Source organism: Saccopteryx bilineata, chromosome 9 (assembly GCF_036850765.1).
Source record: "Saccopteryx bilineata isolate mSacBil1 chromosome 9, mSacBil1_pri_phased_curated, whole genome shotgun sequence".
Taxonomy (NCBI): Eukaryota; Metazoa; Chordata; class Mammalia; order Chiroptera; family Emballonuridae; genus Saccopteryx; species Saccopteryx bilineata.
Genome location: NC_089498.1, coordinates 82589524 through 82605570, shown reverse-complemented (window position 1 = coordinate 82605570; position 16047 = coordinate 82589524). Strand labels below are relative to the sequence as shown.

At 53.7% G+C, this 16047-nt stretch overlaps 1 protein-coding gene across 3 annotated transcripts in view; it reads right to left on the bottom strand.

The window, feature by feature from the left end:
* Positions 1 to 16047, bottom strand: part of ANXA11 (annexin A11) — a 70755-nt gene that overhangs the window by 8272 nt on the left and 46436 nt on the right. For all 3 annotated transcript variants that reach the window (XM_066242395.1, XM_066242394.1, XM_066242396.1), the window contains 9 exons: positions 10064 to 10126; positions 8249 to 8361; positions 6926 to 7321; positions 5503 to 5590; positions 5180 to 5274; positions 4316 to 4429; positions 2396 to 2486; positions 1910 to 1989; positions 1722 to 1778 (listed from right to left, as the gene is read on the bottom strand). In XM_066242395.1, coding sequence (XP_066098492.1) covers positions 1722 to 1778; positions 1910 to 1989; positions 2396 to 2486; positions 4316 to 4429; positions 5180 to 5274; positions 5503 to 5590; positions 6926 to 7321; positions 8249 to 8361; positions 10064 to 10118 — 1089 coding nt within the window. In that variant the 5' untranslated portion in view covers positions 10119 to 10126. The remainder of the gene's footprint in view (positions 1 to 1721; positions 1779 to 1909; positions 1990 to 2395; positions 2487 to 4315; positions 4430 to 5179; positions 5275 to 5502; positions 5591 to 6925; positions 7322 to 8248; positions 8362 to 10063; positions 10127 to 16047) is intronic.

Here is a 16047-nt window from a genome sequence, read left to right as displayed (position 1 = left end):
CGAGACCCTTGGCAGGCCACCCTCTGGGCCTTGCTTCTGCACCTCTACAATGGGATGGTCACAAACCTGAAAGTTCAAAGAGGTCAGCTGCATAACCTGAGAAAAACAAGCCAGTTGTAGGGCTGGGGGTTGGGGTGGGACCAAGGCTAACCACACAGAGGAGACGAGGAGACGGGTGCTACTTGTCACCACCAGCTGAATACAATGACAGAAATGCAGGTCACAGCTGCCAGATCTGTCCGCACAAGAAGCCAGAAATCTAGATTTCTATGTAAAGGTTCCTGTTGTTTAGAAGCAACTTCCCTATCTACACAAGGGAACATGTGAGACAATAAACATTACAATTGATAAATCAGTTATAGATGTGCAATTTCGTGTGACGGGCACTTGCCCCGTGTTTGCTTGCATATGCTACTATATTTGCAAGTGGGCAGAATCTGCATTTGCCTGTTAAGCTTTTGAAAGTGTGAGCCCCAAATATTTGCCAATTTGCAAACCCTACAACAGATGGTTTGAAAGTGCCTTTTGGCTTCAGGTAAGAGCTCTTGGGTCTAAAGGCACCAACACACAGGGGAACAGGGAAGCCCTCAGGGGCTCAGAGATCCCACAGGTCAAGGTGAGACAGGAGCAGGGCCAGAACTATGAAGGCAGAGCCACAGGCATGAGACCTTGAAGCTGAGGCAACGTTAGCATCAGCTGAGAAATAACCGGTAATAGAAACAAGAAAACAGAAATAGGAATATTCCTACTGCGGCCAGAGCCAGAGTCTGGGGGCTATGAAACTGTCCAGCCGAGTCTGGGAATGGGAATGGGAGTCTCAAGCCAGGGAGATGCTGAGGCAGATCCTGCAGGAGGCCCTCTGGGACCAAGGAGTCTGTGTGCTCCCTGTAGGGAATACAGCCAGGAGTCTGGGCTCCAGGCTTGACCTCCAGGTTTCTCTGGACACATGCTCAACCTTTCTGAGCCTCAGTTTCCCCATCTGAAAAGCAAAATGGAACAGATCATAATAATGGCTCTATTCCAACCCTGACAGGGCACCCACAAAGGTCCCCTTCCTTCTGCCAGAGGGAGAGAAGACGGCCTGGGGAAGGGCAGCTGGAGGGGCAGGAGCAGCGAAGACGGAGGGGACGGCAGTTCCTCCCCAGGGAGCGGGGCTCTCTCCAGAACTTCCATGACCTGAATTTCTTAATGAGGGACTCAAACTCCTCTAGGATACTCAGATGCCTGGACAAAGAAGAAATGGTGACCGTCCCCTTTTTGTCTCAGTTCAAGCCAGGCCGGGGACAAGGGCAGAATTCTAAGACTGCAGAACTAATGTGACAGCTGATTTCTAGACTCAAACCTTCCAAAACTTCATAAGCAAGTGTGAATTCTTCCCATTTGCAAACATAATGGCATATGCAACCCAACAGGAAAAATACCGAGTCACACAAAGTCCCACATTCATAACTGTGATAGACCATTTGCTGTGACAGTTATCTCCTATGTTCTCTCTTACAGGTAGGGGAGCTGAAGCCCAGACAGGTCGGGGGACCGGGGGACCTGCTCAAGGCCACACAGTGTATAAGTAGTCGAGCCGGTCTGAAAGTCACAGCATCTGGAACCCACTCTTTATTGGTTCTCTTTCCATCCAGAGCTTCCTCTCTCATAAAGTAGGAAAGTGGGGCACCCTCGCTGGCTTAGGAAGCCCAGCTAGGGTGCCTGACCTGGCCATCACTCACCTGGACATCTCTCTGGACTAGGGACATGTCCACATTTGTGCTTTCATCACGGTTTCCCTGAAAGGAGACGGGCGTGTGGTCAAGGCCAATGCCTGGAGCGGCACCCTTCCCGCCCTGCCCCCTCTCCTCCTTGCTCAGGGGTCCCCTCTCTGCTGAGCGCCGCCTGGGCTCTGCTGTGGGAAGGGTACCTGAGAGAGAGAGATGAGGAGCCGCTGGAAGTGCCCCGACGTGTCGCTTCGAATGGCCTCCTCCAGGGTCTTTTTGAATTCTGGGAGACATAGGGAAGGCCCACCTTGTCGCCCCATGGACAGAGCTGCCCACTGCAGACAGAGTCAACAGTGGGCACTGGCAAGGGAAGGGCAGACGGCCCACACAGCTCTCCAGGGGCAGACAACCGGAAAGCCAAGAGGGGTGATGGACTCCATGTTGAGCAGGCCTCCCCTCACGGCATGGCCCACACCACACCCCCGAGGTTTTCCTCAGCCTGCCCGCCCCTAGTCACCAGTCCTGTGTGCAGGTGGCAGGCAGGGGGAGTCTGGGATCAAAGCCCCATGTGTTGGTTGTGGCAGGAGAGGGAAGTGGTAAGAATGCAGGGAGAAACCTAGGCCCTGGGAGGGGGTATGGTCAAGGTCTTGAGCACACAGGGCCCTGCAGGGGGCAGGGGGCAGCCTCACCTGTTTTGTAGGCTCTGCTCAGCTCCTGGATGTGCTCGTTGCTGCGCGAGGCAAGGATTTCAATCAGGCAGGCTTCATCAGTGCCAGCCCCCTGCAGAGCACACAGCAGCACAGGCTCTCAGAGTCCGCTCACTAGCCCCAGGAAAGAGAGCAGGGGCCTCCGCCCTACCTCCCAGGGGACAAGTCCCAGCAAAGGAAGCCATGAGGAGCTCCTGGTGCTGCTGCTGCCTCTCTGAGAGCATCCAAGTCCCAGGAACATACCAGATAGTGGCAGTGACGTGGTGATGAGGTGGGAAACAGAACCAGAGGGGAGCACCTTGTCCTAGGCCACACAATAGAGCGTGGTTGAGATGTGCACAGGACTGTTTTATTCCAGGCTCAGCCCATGATGAGAGGAGAAACTGAGACAATGAGTGTAAAGCAGGAGCGGACTTGGGGGAAACGAGTCTCGGGGCATCTGGGGGCTTCAGGAAAAGGCAGCAGCAACGAGGACGGGAGGCAGGATCGCGTCAGGGACAGGGAGACCGTGGGAGACAAGGTCACCATCCTGGCTTCGATGTCAGTTTGAATCTCAGCTCTGCCAATGACTAGCTCTGTAACCTTACACACATTACTTAAACTCTGTGCCTCAGATTACCTGTGCATAAAATGGGAGTGATACTGGCACCCTCTGCATAGGAAACGCACGAGGACTAAATGAGTTAAGTAAGTTAAGTTCTCAGAACAGTGCCTGTCTCACACGGAGCACAACAAGGCTTAGCTATTGTGTTACTGTTACTGCAGATGACTCAGAGGTCACAAAGCATTTTAGTCAGCCTCCTGGCTCACTGCTCACCATACGTCACCAGGGAGCAACCACATTCCCATTGTACAGGCTCTCAAGGACACCCAGCTAGGCAGTGACAGCTGAACCCCAAACCTGTGCTGTTTCCAGCACTCCTAACCACCACCAGCACACGGATGGATGGACCCAGCCCCTGCTGGGCAGAGGTCCAGGGACCACTCCCCAGTGCCCGCCCCGACTGCACTCGGACTCCTCTGTAGAAGACAGCACACAGAGCCTTCTCTCCCTTCCAGCCCCACATGAAACTCCCTACCTGTCCTCCGGGGCAGGAAAGTTTACTGTGTCTCTCTGCCTGAGTAAATGTTAGATTCCTTCTGAAGCACCTGTTCAAGGGTTCTCCTTCAGTGACTGCCCCTGATTCCTGCTGCAGGTCTTGGGAGCCACAGGAGTGCACAAATGTGGAGGACCCTCTGCCTCGTCCTAACTGCTTAGGGGTTTGGGGGCAGATATTAAACCAAACTAAGCCATTCACAACCCGCTCCCTATTTAGCATCTGAACCCAGGAGCAGCTGGTTTCGTCTGCGGCTGGATCCCTGAGAGGTACATGGACAGGGACCCTCTGTCAAGCAGACATGGTGGAGAAGCAGGGACGCAGGAATACAGTGGACTCAAGCAGCAGACACGAGAGCGCCCTGCCTGCCTGTCTGCTCGTGACACCTGTTCCACTTCTTCCCAGACCAGGCTGCTCACCTCCGGCCTCGTCCTCGTAACCAATTCTCCACTTTGTTCTGCTCACAGTCCTCAAGGGCGGCTCTGTTATTTGCTAATATCGAGCCCTGATGAATAAGGATGACTCCACCCATGCCTCACCCCCCTCTGCAACCCCAACTCCCATCATGGAGAGATGGGAGAAAGATGGAAAGTCAGATGTTTCCTGACAATGACTGACACTTCCTTTTCCTCTTGAGGAAGCCACCAGAAGTTCCCTTTTCTACAGTGCTTGAAACCCAGGCCGAGGGGGAATAGAAGCCAAAATTACAACAGTAGCAAGTGATGGGTTAAGACACACCAGGCAGCCCAGGCGCTGTGTCCGTGCATATTCACACACACACACACACACACACACACACGTGTACCTTGATGGCTTCTTTTATCTCATAAGCATCAAAGAGGACCGGGGTCTTCATCAGAGCCAAGATTGTTTTCTCAAAATTTCCTGACAGTTCAGATTTCAGATCTTTGATCAAATCCTGATTGGATATTAAAACAAACAAAAAACCATATTTAGAGAATCCACAGAAGGTGACTAACGGACAGAATCACAGATCTGAGGGCTGGGAGATCAGCAGAAAAGCCAAACCTCTATTCCCAGTCCAGACCTGCAAAACTGGAGTCTGCATTTGAACCCAATCCCCAGGGTAGCCGGGGCACAATGCTGGAGAAGGAATAGTCTAGAACACTAGCTTATTCATTATGTACCCAGGTTTTATCTTTCTAAGATTCAAAACCCCAAAAGTTCAAAATGTACCCCTTTTGCATTTGTTCAGTACCAAAGCCTTTTCCTTGGAAGCCCTTCCGTCAGCTACACCTCCCAGGGTGGCTGTGAAGAGGGCAGGGGTAGCAGCCTGGGTCCCCAGGAGAGGACACAGGCCAGGTGGGAGTAGAGGTGAAATCATGTGCCCAGAGTCTCAGGGCATTGCAGCGAGTCAGGGTAAGAACCCAGATCTCTGGGCACCTCTCTACAAATCTCAGTACCCGGCGGACTCCGGGTGTCTCCCATAGGGTACTGTCACCCCACAGACTCTATGCATAGAGGATGCCATCAGCTGAGAGCCTTCTAGTTGAGTGGGCAGCAGGGAATACCCCGTGTGTCTTACTATCTGTCCAGGAGATCTACGCCTACTCGTCACCAAGTTAAAGCAGGGGTGAGTACAACTGTGCTGTAGGCTATGCCTCAGTTCAGGAGGGGCCAGGCTCCCTGTACACCCCCCTACACACACCTTCCCGTAAGCTGTCTTGAAGGACAGAAGGATCTGCTGCCGCTGCTTGTTGGAGCAACTGCCCAGGCAGTCGATGATGGCCTGCTCGTCAGTCCCTGGAAGGGCAGAGGAGGAAGTGAGCAGGCTGTGGGCTGTGGGGATGCTCTGCAGCTAGGGACTCCTCAGGCATGGGCCCTCCCTTCTTCTGGGTACCATAACTGTACCCCACATCCATCTTCTCTCCACTTCTACTGGGGCCAGGCTGCCTCCAACCAGCAAGCCCAGCCCACAGAGCCGGGGGATGGGGAATGTATGGGGGGAGGGGAGCCACCAGGACCTCTCACCAAAGCCTTTCATCGCCTTCCGCAGAACCTCGGCGCCTCTCATGGGGTCGAAGCCAGGAGCATCGGTGACGGTGCCTCGCTTTCCAAACTGCTCGGACAGACAGACTCAGGTAAGATGCTGCAACCCCAGATGCAAGAAACCCCCACCCTAGTCTCTGGAAACACCTTTTCTGTATAAGTTGGGGTACCTGAAGGAGTTCACAATTAACAGCACAGTGGACTCCACATCGAGTGGCCCTTTTATCTGTCCTATGCCCTGGTACTAAAACTTCTGCCTAACTCCCATGGCCAGGAGCCTATCTACAGCTGAGTCTTGATGCTGAAAATCTGCCCTACACCCAGGTCCTCCGGGGCTGGCCTAGATTCCTCCTGAAAGGGAGGCCTCACATGCAGGAGCACTGGCTTCTCCCCAATGCCTTACCACCAAGAGGAGCACACACCAGGGTCCTCCAAGCTGGGCCTGCTTAGTACACGAAGCACCTCTGTGCAAATTTCAGAAAGGTGCTTTTTCTGGGGGGGGGGGGGGGTTAGGTACCTAACCTTCACGATGGTCCGTGCAGCGTGACGGCCCCCTTGACCAGCCCCGGCCTCATGCATGTTTTCTAGACTCAGCAAGCTGCCTGCCCTCCTCACTTCGCCCTGACACTGACTGCTGTGCTCCCAGCCAGCCTGACTGTTCCCGCCCGGACAGTCTCCTGCTAGAGTGTCTTCTGTGGCTAATACACACTGCTTTAAACAGAGTTAAGGAGATAAACTCAGAAAAAAGATGAGGTAGAAGGAAGGGAGGGAAGACGGAGAGCAGGGGTGGGGGCATGTATAGGGGCAGAAAGAAGAGGAGATCCTCCATCTAAAAATAGTCATCAAACACATACCGCTAGCCTTGTACTTGGCCGTGTAACCATGACAATGAATTCTAGGCTCTGCAAACATGGACTGCTCTCCAAAATGAGTCAAGAGCAGTTCTGAAGGAACTGCCAACAGAACAACCTTCCCTACCCAAAGGAGCTTTTACAAACTCTCTCAAGTAAGCTGTGTGTGTGTGGGGGGGGGGGGGGGGGGGCGTGGCAGGCAGCACACCTAGGAGATGAAGACTGAGAGCTGCTGGCATAAAGCCTTGGGTCCAGCGGCCAGAGCAGTTCTTACAGAACAGAGCCCAGGCAGGAACTACACTACCCAGGATGCAGAGCACCCCAGGACACACACCACACACGCAGCTTGCACACACAACAGCTGACCACACTGGGTGAGGCCGGGCGGGCCCAGGCCTCCAGGCACACGACCCGGGTCTGGGCGCCTATGAGAAAGTGACACTCTGTTAAAACAAGAAACCACCACTGGACGACTGCGCCCTGGCCTGTCCCCCACGCCTCCTTGGCCTTTGGGGCCAGGATGGGGCTGATGGTAGCACAGGGCTGGCACTCACCTGGGCTGGGGGCACAGCAGGGGTGACGGTCCCAGACCCTGGGTATCCCGGGTAGCTTGGCACTGGCTGTTGCTGCTGCTGCCCAGAAGGTGGCATGGGTGGCTGTCCTGGGTAGGTCATTGGCAGCTGCCCAGGGTAGGCCCCTGAAGACTGCTGTCCAGGAGGGGGCATGGGCTGGCTGGGCACAGGAGCCCCCGGGTACGGTGGGTACGAAGGCATGCCAGGTGGCGGGTTTCCTCCAGGGGGCGGGTACATTCCATACGGAGGAACAGGCTGCTGGGTGGAGGGGGGCTGCCCAAAGCCCCCAGGGGGGACAGGAGGGTAACCGCCCCCAGGGGCCCCAGGGTACAGGTTTGGCATGTTGGCTCCTCCAAATGTCCCGGACATGTTGGCCGCCTGAAAGTCCACAAAACAGAGCCTAAGACTAACGAGAAGGCCAAGCAGGGCCGCAGGGACCACACTACAGACCACAGAGGAAACACCCAGGCAACCACGTCCAGCCCAATCCCACTGCCAAGGGAAGAGAAGAGGGAGTCTTCTCGCCTTCCTTCCTGCCCTCAGTCCTGCAGCAGGGTCCCAGGAACCGCACTCAGAGCTCAAGTACCATCTGAGCTCCCTGACACGGTCCACAGGCATTCCACCTGACCTCTCCTGTGCCTGAAGCCCACACACCTATTGTGATACCATGCAGCCTACTTATGGCGACTGCCTGTCTCTTCCCAGTGGATGGTACCGACTCCGGGCTGAGTCTGTGGTTTGTTCTGCTCACACATTCCCAGAACCCAGAAGTGTCTGACTCGATTTTGACTGTCTATTGGCTGCACTGTTTACACTGAGCACATTTATTTTCAGATTATAAAAAATATTGTTCTAAAAACAAATCAAAAACTAAAAGTAGCACATCTTCCCATGCTACCAGGCACCAAATAGCCATCCACACGTACATATACATGCACAAACACATGTGCACATGCACACTCATGTACCCGACGTGACCCGCCCTCGCCTTCCTGAGGGTGCAAATCTTGAGCTCATAAGGAAGATGCTCAGCACACATTCCATGAAGGCACCGCCCCTTCCAATCCCGCAGAGCTGAAAGGGACCTGAAGCTGTGTGCCTAGTGCATCCCTGCCCCGGATTTCACCGCTCAGCAGTGGAGACGCAGAGAGGGAGTGAGCAGGTGAGAGCCTTGATAAAACCCATGTGTCCTAAGGTGTCCCTCCATACACTGGCACCCACAGGTATCACCCACACAGACTCCTCTGACAGATGACGCCAGCAGGAGTGGGCCTAGGGGCAGCCGAGCAGGAGGGCTGGACTCACCATTCCTGAGAGGTAGTCCGGGTTGAACTGCCCTGCGTAGTTGGACACGTTATCCAGACCAATAGGGGGCATGTTGGGTGGGGGGTAGCCAGCACCTCCCCAGGCACCGCCACCTGAAAGCAAAGCAACACCAAGCCCCTGTTAGCCCCTGGTCAGCCCCCAACAGGGAAAGGCAGAGAGAGCAAGCTCCCAGGGCTGGGGGGAGGCCATGCAGGGTCTCGGGGACTGCACTACAGACCACAGAGAAAACACCCAGGCAAGCACATTCTACCCAGTCCCACTGCCAGGGGAAGAGAAGAGGGAGCTTCCTCTCCTCCCAGGGAGGAAGGGGGTGGTTCAGCAAACTCCCAAGCCCCTCCGTGGGATACTGAGGATGCAGGAGGGTCAAGGACAGACCTGCTCTCCTGGGCTCACCACAGTGAAGGAGGAGTGAAGACACAATGACAAGTCATTTTAGGACACTGTGCTGAGCCCCTGACAGCAGTGAGCTCAAGGAGACTGAGATTCCAGGGAGATGTAAAAGCATGGGTGGGAGTGGGGGAAGGTCTGGCCTTGTGCCGTTTGAGGCCAGGAGGAGCAGGTTGGGAGGATGGAAGGAGACGGGCCTGAGTCACGGTAAACACAGACACGCCCTTAGAAGGGAGAGAGTGGGGGAACATCAGTGAAGAGCCCCAGCTCTGAAAGCAGCAGAACCAGAGTATGTGCCCTGGGGCGAGGCACTTACTAGGGCAGTGAGTGACAAGTGGGAATGATAATTACTGCTTGCCTCAGGTCACTGTGCTGAGGACTAGGAGTCAAGGCCCATGCAGGGCTCAGCTGGGAGCCGAATATCTCCCATGTTACAGCTGCCACTGTGACAAGTAGCACTGAAGCTAGCTCATCAGGAGGGCTGCTGGCCTGTTTGGCAAATCTGGACAAGGGCTTGTTCAGAGTGAAATGGCCCAGCTCAATCTCTGAGAGGCCAGTGGCCGAGCTGCCTCCCAGCTCAGGGCCTGTCCTTCACCAGCTGATGGGAGGTGGGTCCAATGGCCTGCGGAGCCCTCAGTGCTAAGACTCAAGAACCTCAGCTCAAGAGAAATGAATGTGCTCAGGGGGCTTGTGGGGCAAAAAGCAATGCAACTCAGGCCACCTCAGGATGCCAGCCTGGAATGGTCCCTTTCCCTGTCCCCTGTCGCAGGTGCCCTCATGGGCCTCTCCTGCCCTGGGGGCCAAATCTCCTTTCAGGAGCCCAGAAGGTGCCAAGGCCAGAGAAGATGCCCTACAGGTGTGAAGAACAGCGCCAAGCAGCGCTGTGGCCAGGCCAGGCTCTGACCACCTTGCCAACCGGTGCAGCATCGCGGCTACTGGCCCGCAGCGCTGGCAGCCGCAGAGAATACCTGACCCTTGGAGGCTGCTTCCCTTCCTCCCTCCTGTACTGCAAAACCATGCTCCTCAGTACAAGGTAGAGAAGTGACAAGTCACCGAACAGTGCTTCAAGGCCACCATGCCGGAGGCTTTCTCTGGCTATCTCGTTAGTATCTGGAACAGCCCAGTGAGGGAGAGATCCATGAAGCCATTTGCAAAGGAGAAAACTGAGCCAGAGAAGAGAAGGTATTTGCCCACTGCTCTCAGCTAAGTCAGGAGACCTGGTGCTGGCCTTCCACAGGCAGCTGCCACACCAGGCTCTCCTGGCCTCAGGGTCCCTGCTCTCCTCCAGCCCCTCCCCCACCGGCTACACTGCAGGGGCAATGGGAGTGAGGCAATGACCCAAAAGCAATCTTATCCCCTCTCTACTCCCGGAGGTGGAGCTGAGCGGGCGCCCCCCCCCCCTCTTACCTGGTGCAGCTGGGGGGTAGCCGCCAGCAGGGGGGGGATAGCCTGGGTAGCTCATGGTCAGATCTGAAAGAAAGAAAGACCCAGTCAGGCTCTGCTGGAGCTCCCACCCACCTCACCAGCAGTTTCTGAGAAGAACAGCAGCACCCATGAGCCAGGCCCTGCAGGAGACATTGCATCAGGCTGGCCTGAGGCAACCAGTTTACCCTCTACCAGCCAGGGCCTTCAGCTAGAAATAGCAACCTGGGCTCATCTTCAGGGCTCAGCTCAGGACACATCCAGCACTACAGGATTCATCATGCACTGGGTTTCCATGAAAATCTGTCAGCCAAGTCTCACTCCAGCCTCCTGACAAGGGAGGCTGCCTGTGTGCGGGAGGAGTTCTCCCGCCTCCCAGGAGCACACTGCCTCCTTCTCAGGATCCAGGTCTGTTTGTCCTTATCTTCCCATGTCCTTATCACCATCCATGCAACAGGGGACCAGAGCCCACCTCCCTGTGCCCAAGCCCTCATCTCAGCGGGCCCCAGACTGGGTCCGGCCCAGGCTACACTTTCCTTCTCCGTCCTTCAGCTCATCCCACAAGGGAAACCGGCACTGCCTCATTGTTCCCATAAACAAAAATGACCTCAGGAGGGCTCATCTGATCCAGGATCTGGAACCAGGCAAGTGGGGCAGCACCATCCTGTTTCTACGATGAGGTAGTTGGGCCCAGAAAGTAGGTAAGTGACTTGCAGATCAGCAGTAAGGGCAGGAAATCGGCCTGGAAGGCCAGGCTCTTGCTGCTGGTGCTGGGTGGGATCCTTGCTCCCAAGTCCCTTTGTATACAGACCCTTCTGCCATGTCCCATCCCAATTAAACTGCCCAGAAAGGACACAAATTTGCTGTGACTGTCATACTCTTGACATACTCTGCTTACTCTTGCTCATCAGTGGCTGCTGTAGTTTGCGGGTGCACCAGTGACAGGCGAGGCAGTGGGACAAAACCTGCAGGCCCTTAGCAATCACACCTGCTGGCCCCAAGTGGGCCATCCATGCACGCTGGGCCCCACGCCAGCACAGACCGCTGGTTCTCAAACTGCAGAACCGCCTGGCGGGCTGTGAAACACAAGAATGGGCTCCGTCTACAGAGTCTGAGTTAGCTGAACCAGAACGTGCACGTCTCACAAGCTCCCAGACGATGCTGCCTGCTGGTCCGGGGCCCCCTGAGAAATACTGCCATCTACCTACAAGATTCTTGTGGCCCTTCCCAGCTATGTTGAAGTTTTCAAGGAAGTTGCAGGCCTTCCTCAAGGTACCGGTCCCCACCGGTGGGCCTGGTTCTGAGTCCTGTGAGTGAGGTTACTGGTTCTGGTCAGTGGGCCCAGAAGTGATTGCAGGCAAAGCAATGGGAGGCCAAGCAGATGATGGCCAAGCAACCTTGGAGAGAACTAGAACTGGCTACTGCGCCATGGACCAAAGACCCTTTCCCTTGTACACGTGGTGTGATGGCCAAGACCCAGTGGGGCTGCCCTAAGGGTGACTCATCTCCCTGTGGCTGGTGAGCTGTCAGCACACAGCCTTCCAGATTCTGCCCTCGGCCTAACCCATCTGCCAGACCTCTCCGCCCTCGCTGGTGCAGACAGCCTGGGAATTTCAGTGATGGATGAGCCAGGAACCATCTGATGGGAGAAGGGGAAGCTCCTCTGCGAGAGAACAGGGGCAGCTGAGGTGGTGATCCTGACATGTCTCTCTATGGAGACCACCAGTCCACAGCTGTGGGCACCAGACCCTGTCCACGTCTCATCTCCTCCCAGAGCAATGAGGCCCAAAGGCCCCAGCCACAGCCAGGCTGCAGGAAGAAAAGAAAGTGGGTTTAACCTGTTCCATACCCTAAAATAAGTTTCAGCCAGGCTAAAGACGAAAATGTAATAAGTGGCTGCCCTGGCCAAGTAGCTCAGTTGGTTAGTGTCATCCTAATAGACCAAGGTTGCAGGTTCAATCCCCAGTCAAGGCACATACAAGAATCAACCAATGAATGGGTAAGTAAGTGGAACAATCCCTGGCTGGTGGCACAGTGGATAGATAGAGTGTCATCCCAGAAAGCCGTCCAGAATGCAGGGGCCACTGGTTCAATCCTGGAGTTACTGTCTTGTTCCCACGGTCACCAGCCAGACCCTGAGGTCACCAGTTTGAGACCTGGCCAGGGCTCAAGCCCTAGGGTACCAGCTCAATCCCAATGGTGCCAACTGGACCCCAGAGGTCACTGGTTCTAGCCCCAGTCAGGGCACATAGGAAAAGCAATCAATGGCACAACTAAGTGGAACAAGTTGATCTCTCTCTCTCTCTGTCATCATGCTTCCTCTAAAAAAAAAAAAAAAAAGTAATAAATAGAGCAACAAATCAATGTCTCTAATATCATTAACTAAAAATAAATAAATAAAATTTAAAAAATGTAAGAAGTAGCCCTAAATCCCAGACATAAAATTAAAGTCCTGCATAAGAAACAAATAAGGAAAAAACATAAAGACAAGAAAATGACAAATTTATAAAAAATGTTTTATAAGAGCCTGACCAGGCGGTGGCGCAGTGGATAGAGTATCGGATTGGGATGCAGAGGACTCAGGTTCGAGTCCCTGAGGTCGCCAACTTGAGCATGGGCTCATCTGGTTTGAGCAAAGCTCACCAACTTGGACCCAAGGTCGCTGGCTCGAGCAAGGGGTTACTCAGTCTGCTGAAGGCCCACGGTCAAGGCACATATGAGAAAGCAATCAATGAACAACTAAGGTGTCGCAACGAAAAACTAATAATTGATGCTTCTCATCTCTCTCCGTCCCTATCTCTGACTCTCTCTGACTCTCTCTCTGTCTCTGAAAAAAAAAACGTTTTATAAGAAAAAGACCAATAACCACTAGAAAAACTCAAATGATGTGAATAGGTGATTACAAAAAAGGAACTTAAAAAAAAAAAGGAACCCTTACGCCAAGAATCTCCCATTAAAAATACAGAGATGCCTGGTCTGTGGTGGCATAGTGGATACAGCATCACTCTGGAAGGCTGAGATTGTCAGTTCGAAACCCTGGGCTTGCCCGGTCAAGGCACATACCACCAGCAATCAATGAACAACTAAAGCAACTACGAGTTGATACTTCTTGTTCCCCCCCCCCCATCTCCTCTCTCTGTAAAGTCTAGAAATAAAAATCTTTTAAAATTAAATAAAAAATACAGAGAAGTCAAAATTTAAAATGACACACTCATTGACCCAAAAACTCGACTTCTGGAAATCTATTTCACAGATACACTTACACCTGGTCTAAGAGGACATTGGCCATCCACACACGGACTTGACTGTGGCTTTGTTTTAACAACAAACTCCTAAATTATGCACCAATAGGACTTGTTAACTAAATCACAGGGAAGCCACACAACAGATACTCTGTAACTACTTTTAGAATTAGCCAGCTCTATATATGGGGATATAAAATGATCTTCATTATGAATCAAGGTATAATACTAAGGTAATATTTTTTAACAAGAAAGCATAAACATACCAACTTAGTGGAGTGTGTACATATACACACAGAGACCATCCCTGGAACAATAAACAAGAAACTGGGTAACACTAGTGCCTTTAAAGGCAAAAACTGGGGACAGAAATGAAACTTACTATTTATATTTGCATTTTTAGCACATAAGTATTGCCTATTTAAAAACAACTTTTAAAAGGCCCAATTCAGGTGGGGATTTCTGAGCTCACTGGAGGCTGCAGCTGTTCTTGCAAGATTGTGTATAACACACAGGATCCATTCAGTTCAAGACAGCCCCCCTCTGAGCCAGGAGTTAGCATATTATATAAATATACCATGGGACTCAGGCTTGGCCAGCTGGTGTTTCCTGCCTGGGTGTTCCCCACCTGGGGCAGGACCACAGGTCAGCCTCAGTCTGCTCGCAAGGTGAGGTGCTCATCCCTACCAGGGCTTCAGAGCTCCCAGCAAGAGTAGAATCTATCCTCTGGCAATGAACTCGGCCCTCCAGTGCCTCACCGGCTGGGTCTAACTCCACGTCAAAGGAGCAGTGAAGTCCTTCATCTGGGTCTCCCTCTCTCCCCAAGAAACCTCTTTCTTCCTCTCCTGAAAAAAGTCACTTTCCCCACCATTCCTGCCTGAAATAGTTTCAAGTCCATGACCCACTCCCTTCTTTTCCTCTGAGACTCTTCAGAACCAGAGGCCCCAAATGTGGTCTGGAGAGTGTAGAGCAGAACCATCCTCCTCCTCCCTACCTCCCCGTACTGGTAACACTCAGGTGGTCTGGATAACGCAGGCCTGAGGCAGATTCCTGCTCAATTCCTCCCTTTCTTCTGCCCAGAATTCCAGCCTGCTGAGAGCACCTGGGATTCTGACCAATGTCAACCACTCTGTAGTAGACAGACGGACAGGAGCAGAAAGTCCCAGGTGCCTAGCACCTGGCAAAACTAGGAAAACAAGGACCTCCCTCCCGGAAGAACCTTTCTTCTACTAGCATATCACTGCTGTTACAGTTTAGACACTCCCCTGACCTTTCCTCCCTTGGCAGGTTGCTAGTCATGCAGTGTGGACTCCCTTAGCAACAGAGTGAAGAGAGCTGGAGAATAAATAGCCCTTAAGCATTAAGCCCTAGGGATAACTGCTAGGCCTCAGTTGTGTTTCAGCCCCAGGCCCAGAAAAGCAGCAAACCAGACAAGCTATATGCAATAGTTGGCCTCAGGACCAGCTGCATTGACTAATAACCCCCGGCCTGGCGCTGACCAATCACTGGAGACCACAACCCTAAAAGGACACATCTGGGGAGCTGAGATCTTCCCCTGGGACCTCTTCTAAGACCTCCACACTTAAAGACCTTAAGATGGAGGACAGGACCCAGCACTCTCTTCCTGGGAGCACGCCTGCGCCTTTCCCTTCCCTTTTCTTCCCCCACAGGTGTGCATCTCCTAAACTCTAAGGGTCCTCAGGAGACTTGCAACCAGGGGAGCAGAGGGCAGCAGCAGCTCCCAGGCCAACCTCCTGAACCTGCTCCAAGGCCCTCTTTCCTCTGGCATCCCACTGACCCAAAGCAGCCCCGTCTAGGCTCTCCTGTTGCTTCTTCTGTTCCAGGCCTTTCCTGTTTCACTGTTCCCAGCTTTAATAAACTTATTCTCAAAATAACCTGGACTCAAATTATGAAATTTTTCTAGCACAAAGTCAAGAACCCACACACTAATGGCTGGCGTAGGCAGCCCCAAAGGGCCGGGCCCTGTTTGGTAAAAGTCTCAGTGTGCTCTCTTAGCTTTATTATTATTATTATTATTATTATTTTAGATTGTATTTACTGAGGAGAGGGGGAGGGGATGGGGGAGGGGGAGGGGGGAAGGAGTGGTGGTGGGAGGAGTGGAAGCATCAACTCATACTTGCTGCTCATATGTGCCCTGACCAGGCAAGTAGACCTCAGCATTCCAGGTCGATGCTTTACCCACTGCACCAGCACGGGCCAGGCTCTCAGCATTATCCAAGGACAGACACTCCTGACTGTCACTGCCGACCACTCCCCAGCTGACAGCAGCAGGCACAGGTACTCACCAGCCACCTGGCCAGCTAATTACGCCACAAAACGGCGCACGTGTGCCCACGGTATTTACAACAGTATAAGGAGGCCTCCATCAAATGAGGGTTACAACACGTCTCCCATGCTGAGAGCCCTCCAACTGAAGTCCCAGGAGGAAAGCCGGCCAGCAGGGCAGCCGTGGTGTGCACCACCCAGCCCAGGGCCTGCCTCTCCCCTCCGCGACCGCAGGGCAGCCATGGTGAGCACCACCCAGCCCAGGGCCTGCCTCTCCCCTCCGCGGCCAGCAGGGCAGCCGTGGTGTGCACCACCCAGCCCAGGGCCTGCCTCTCCCCTCCACGGCCAGCAGGGCAGCCGTGGTGTGCACCACCCATCCCAGGGCCTGCCTCTCCCCTCCGCGGCCAGCAGGGCAGCCGTGGTGCGCACCACCCAGCCTAG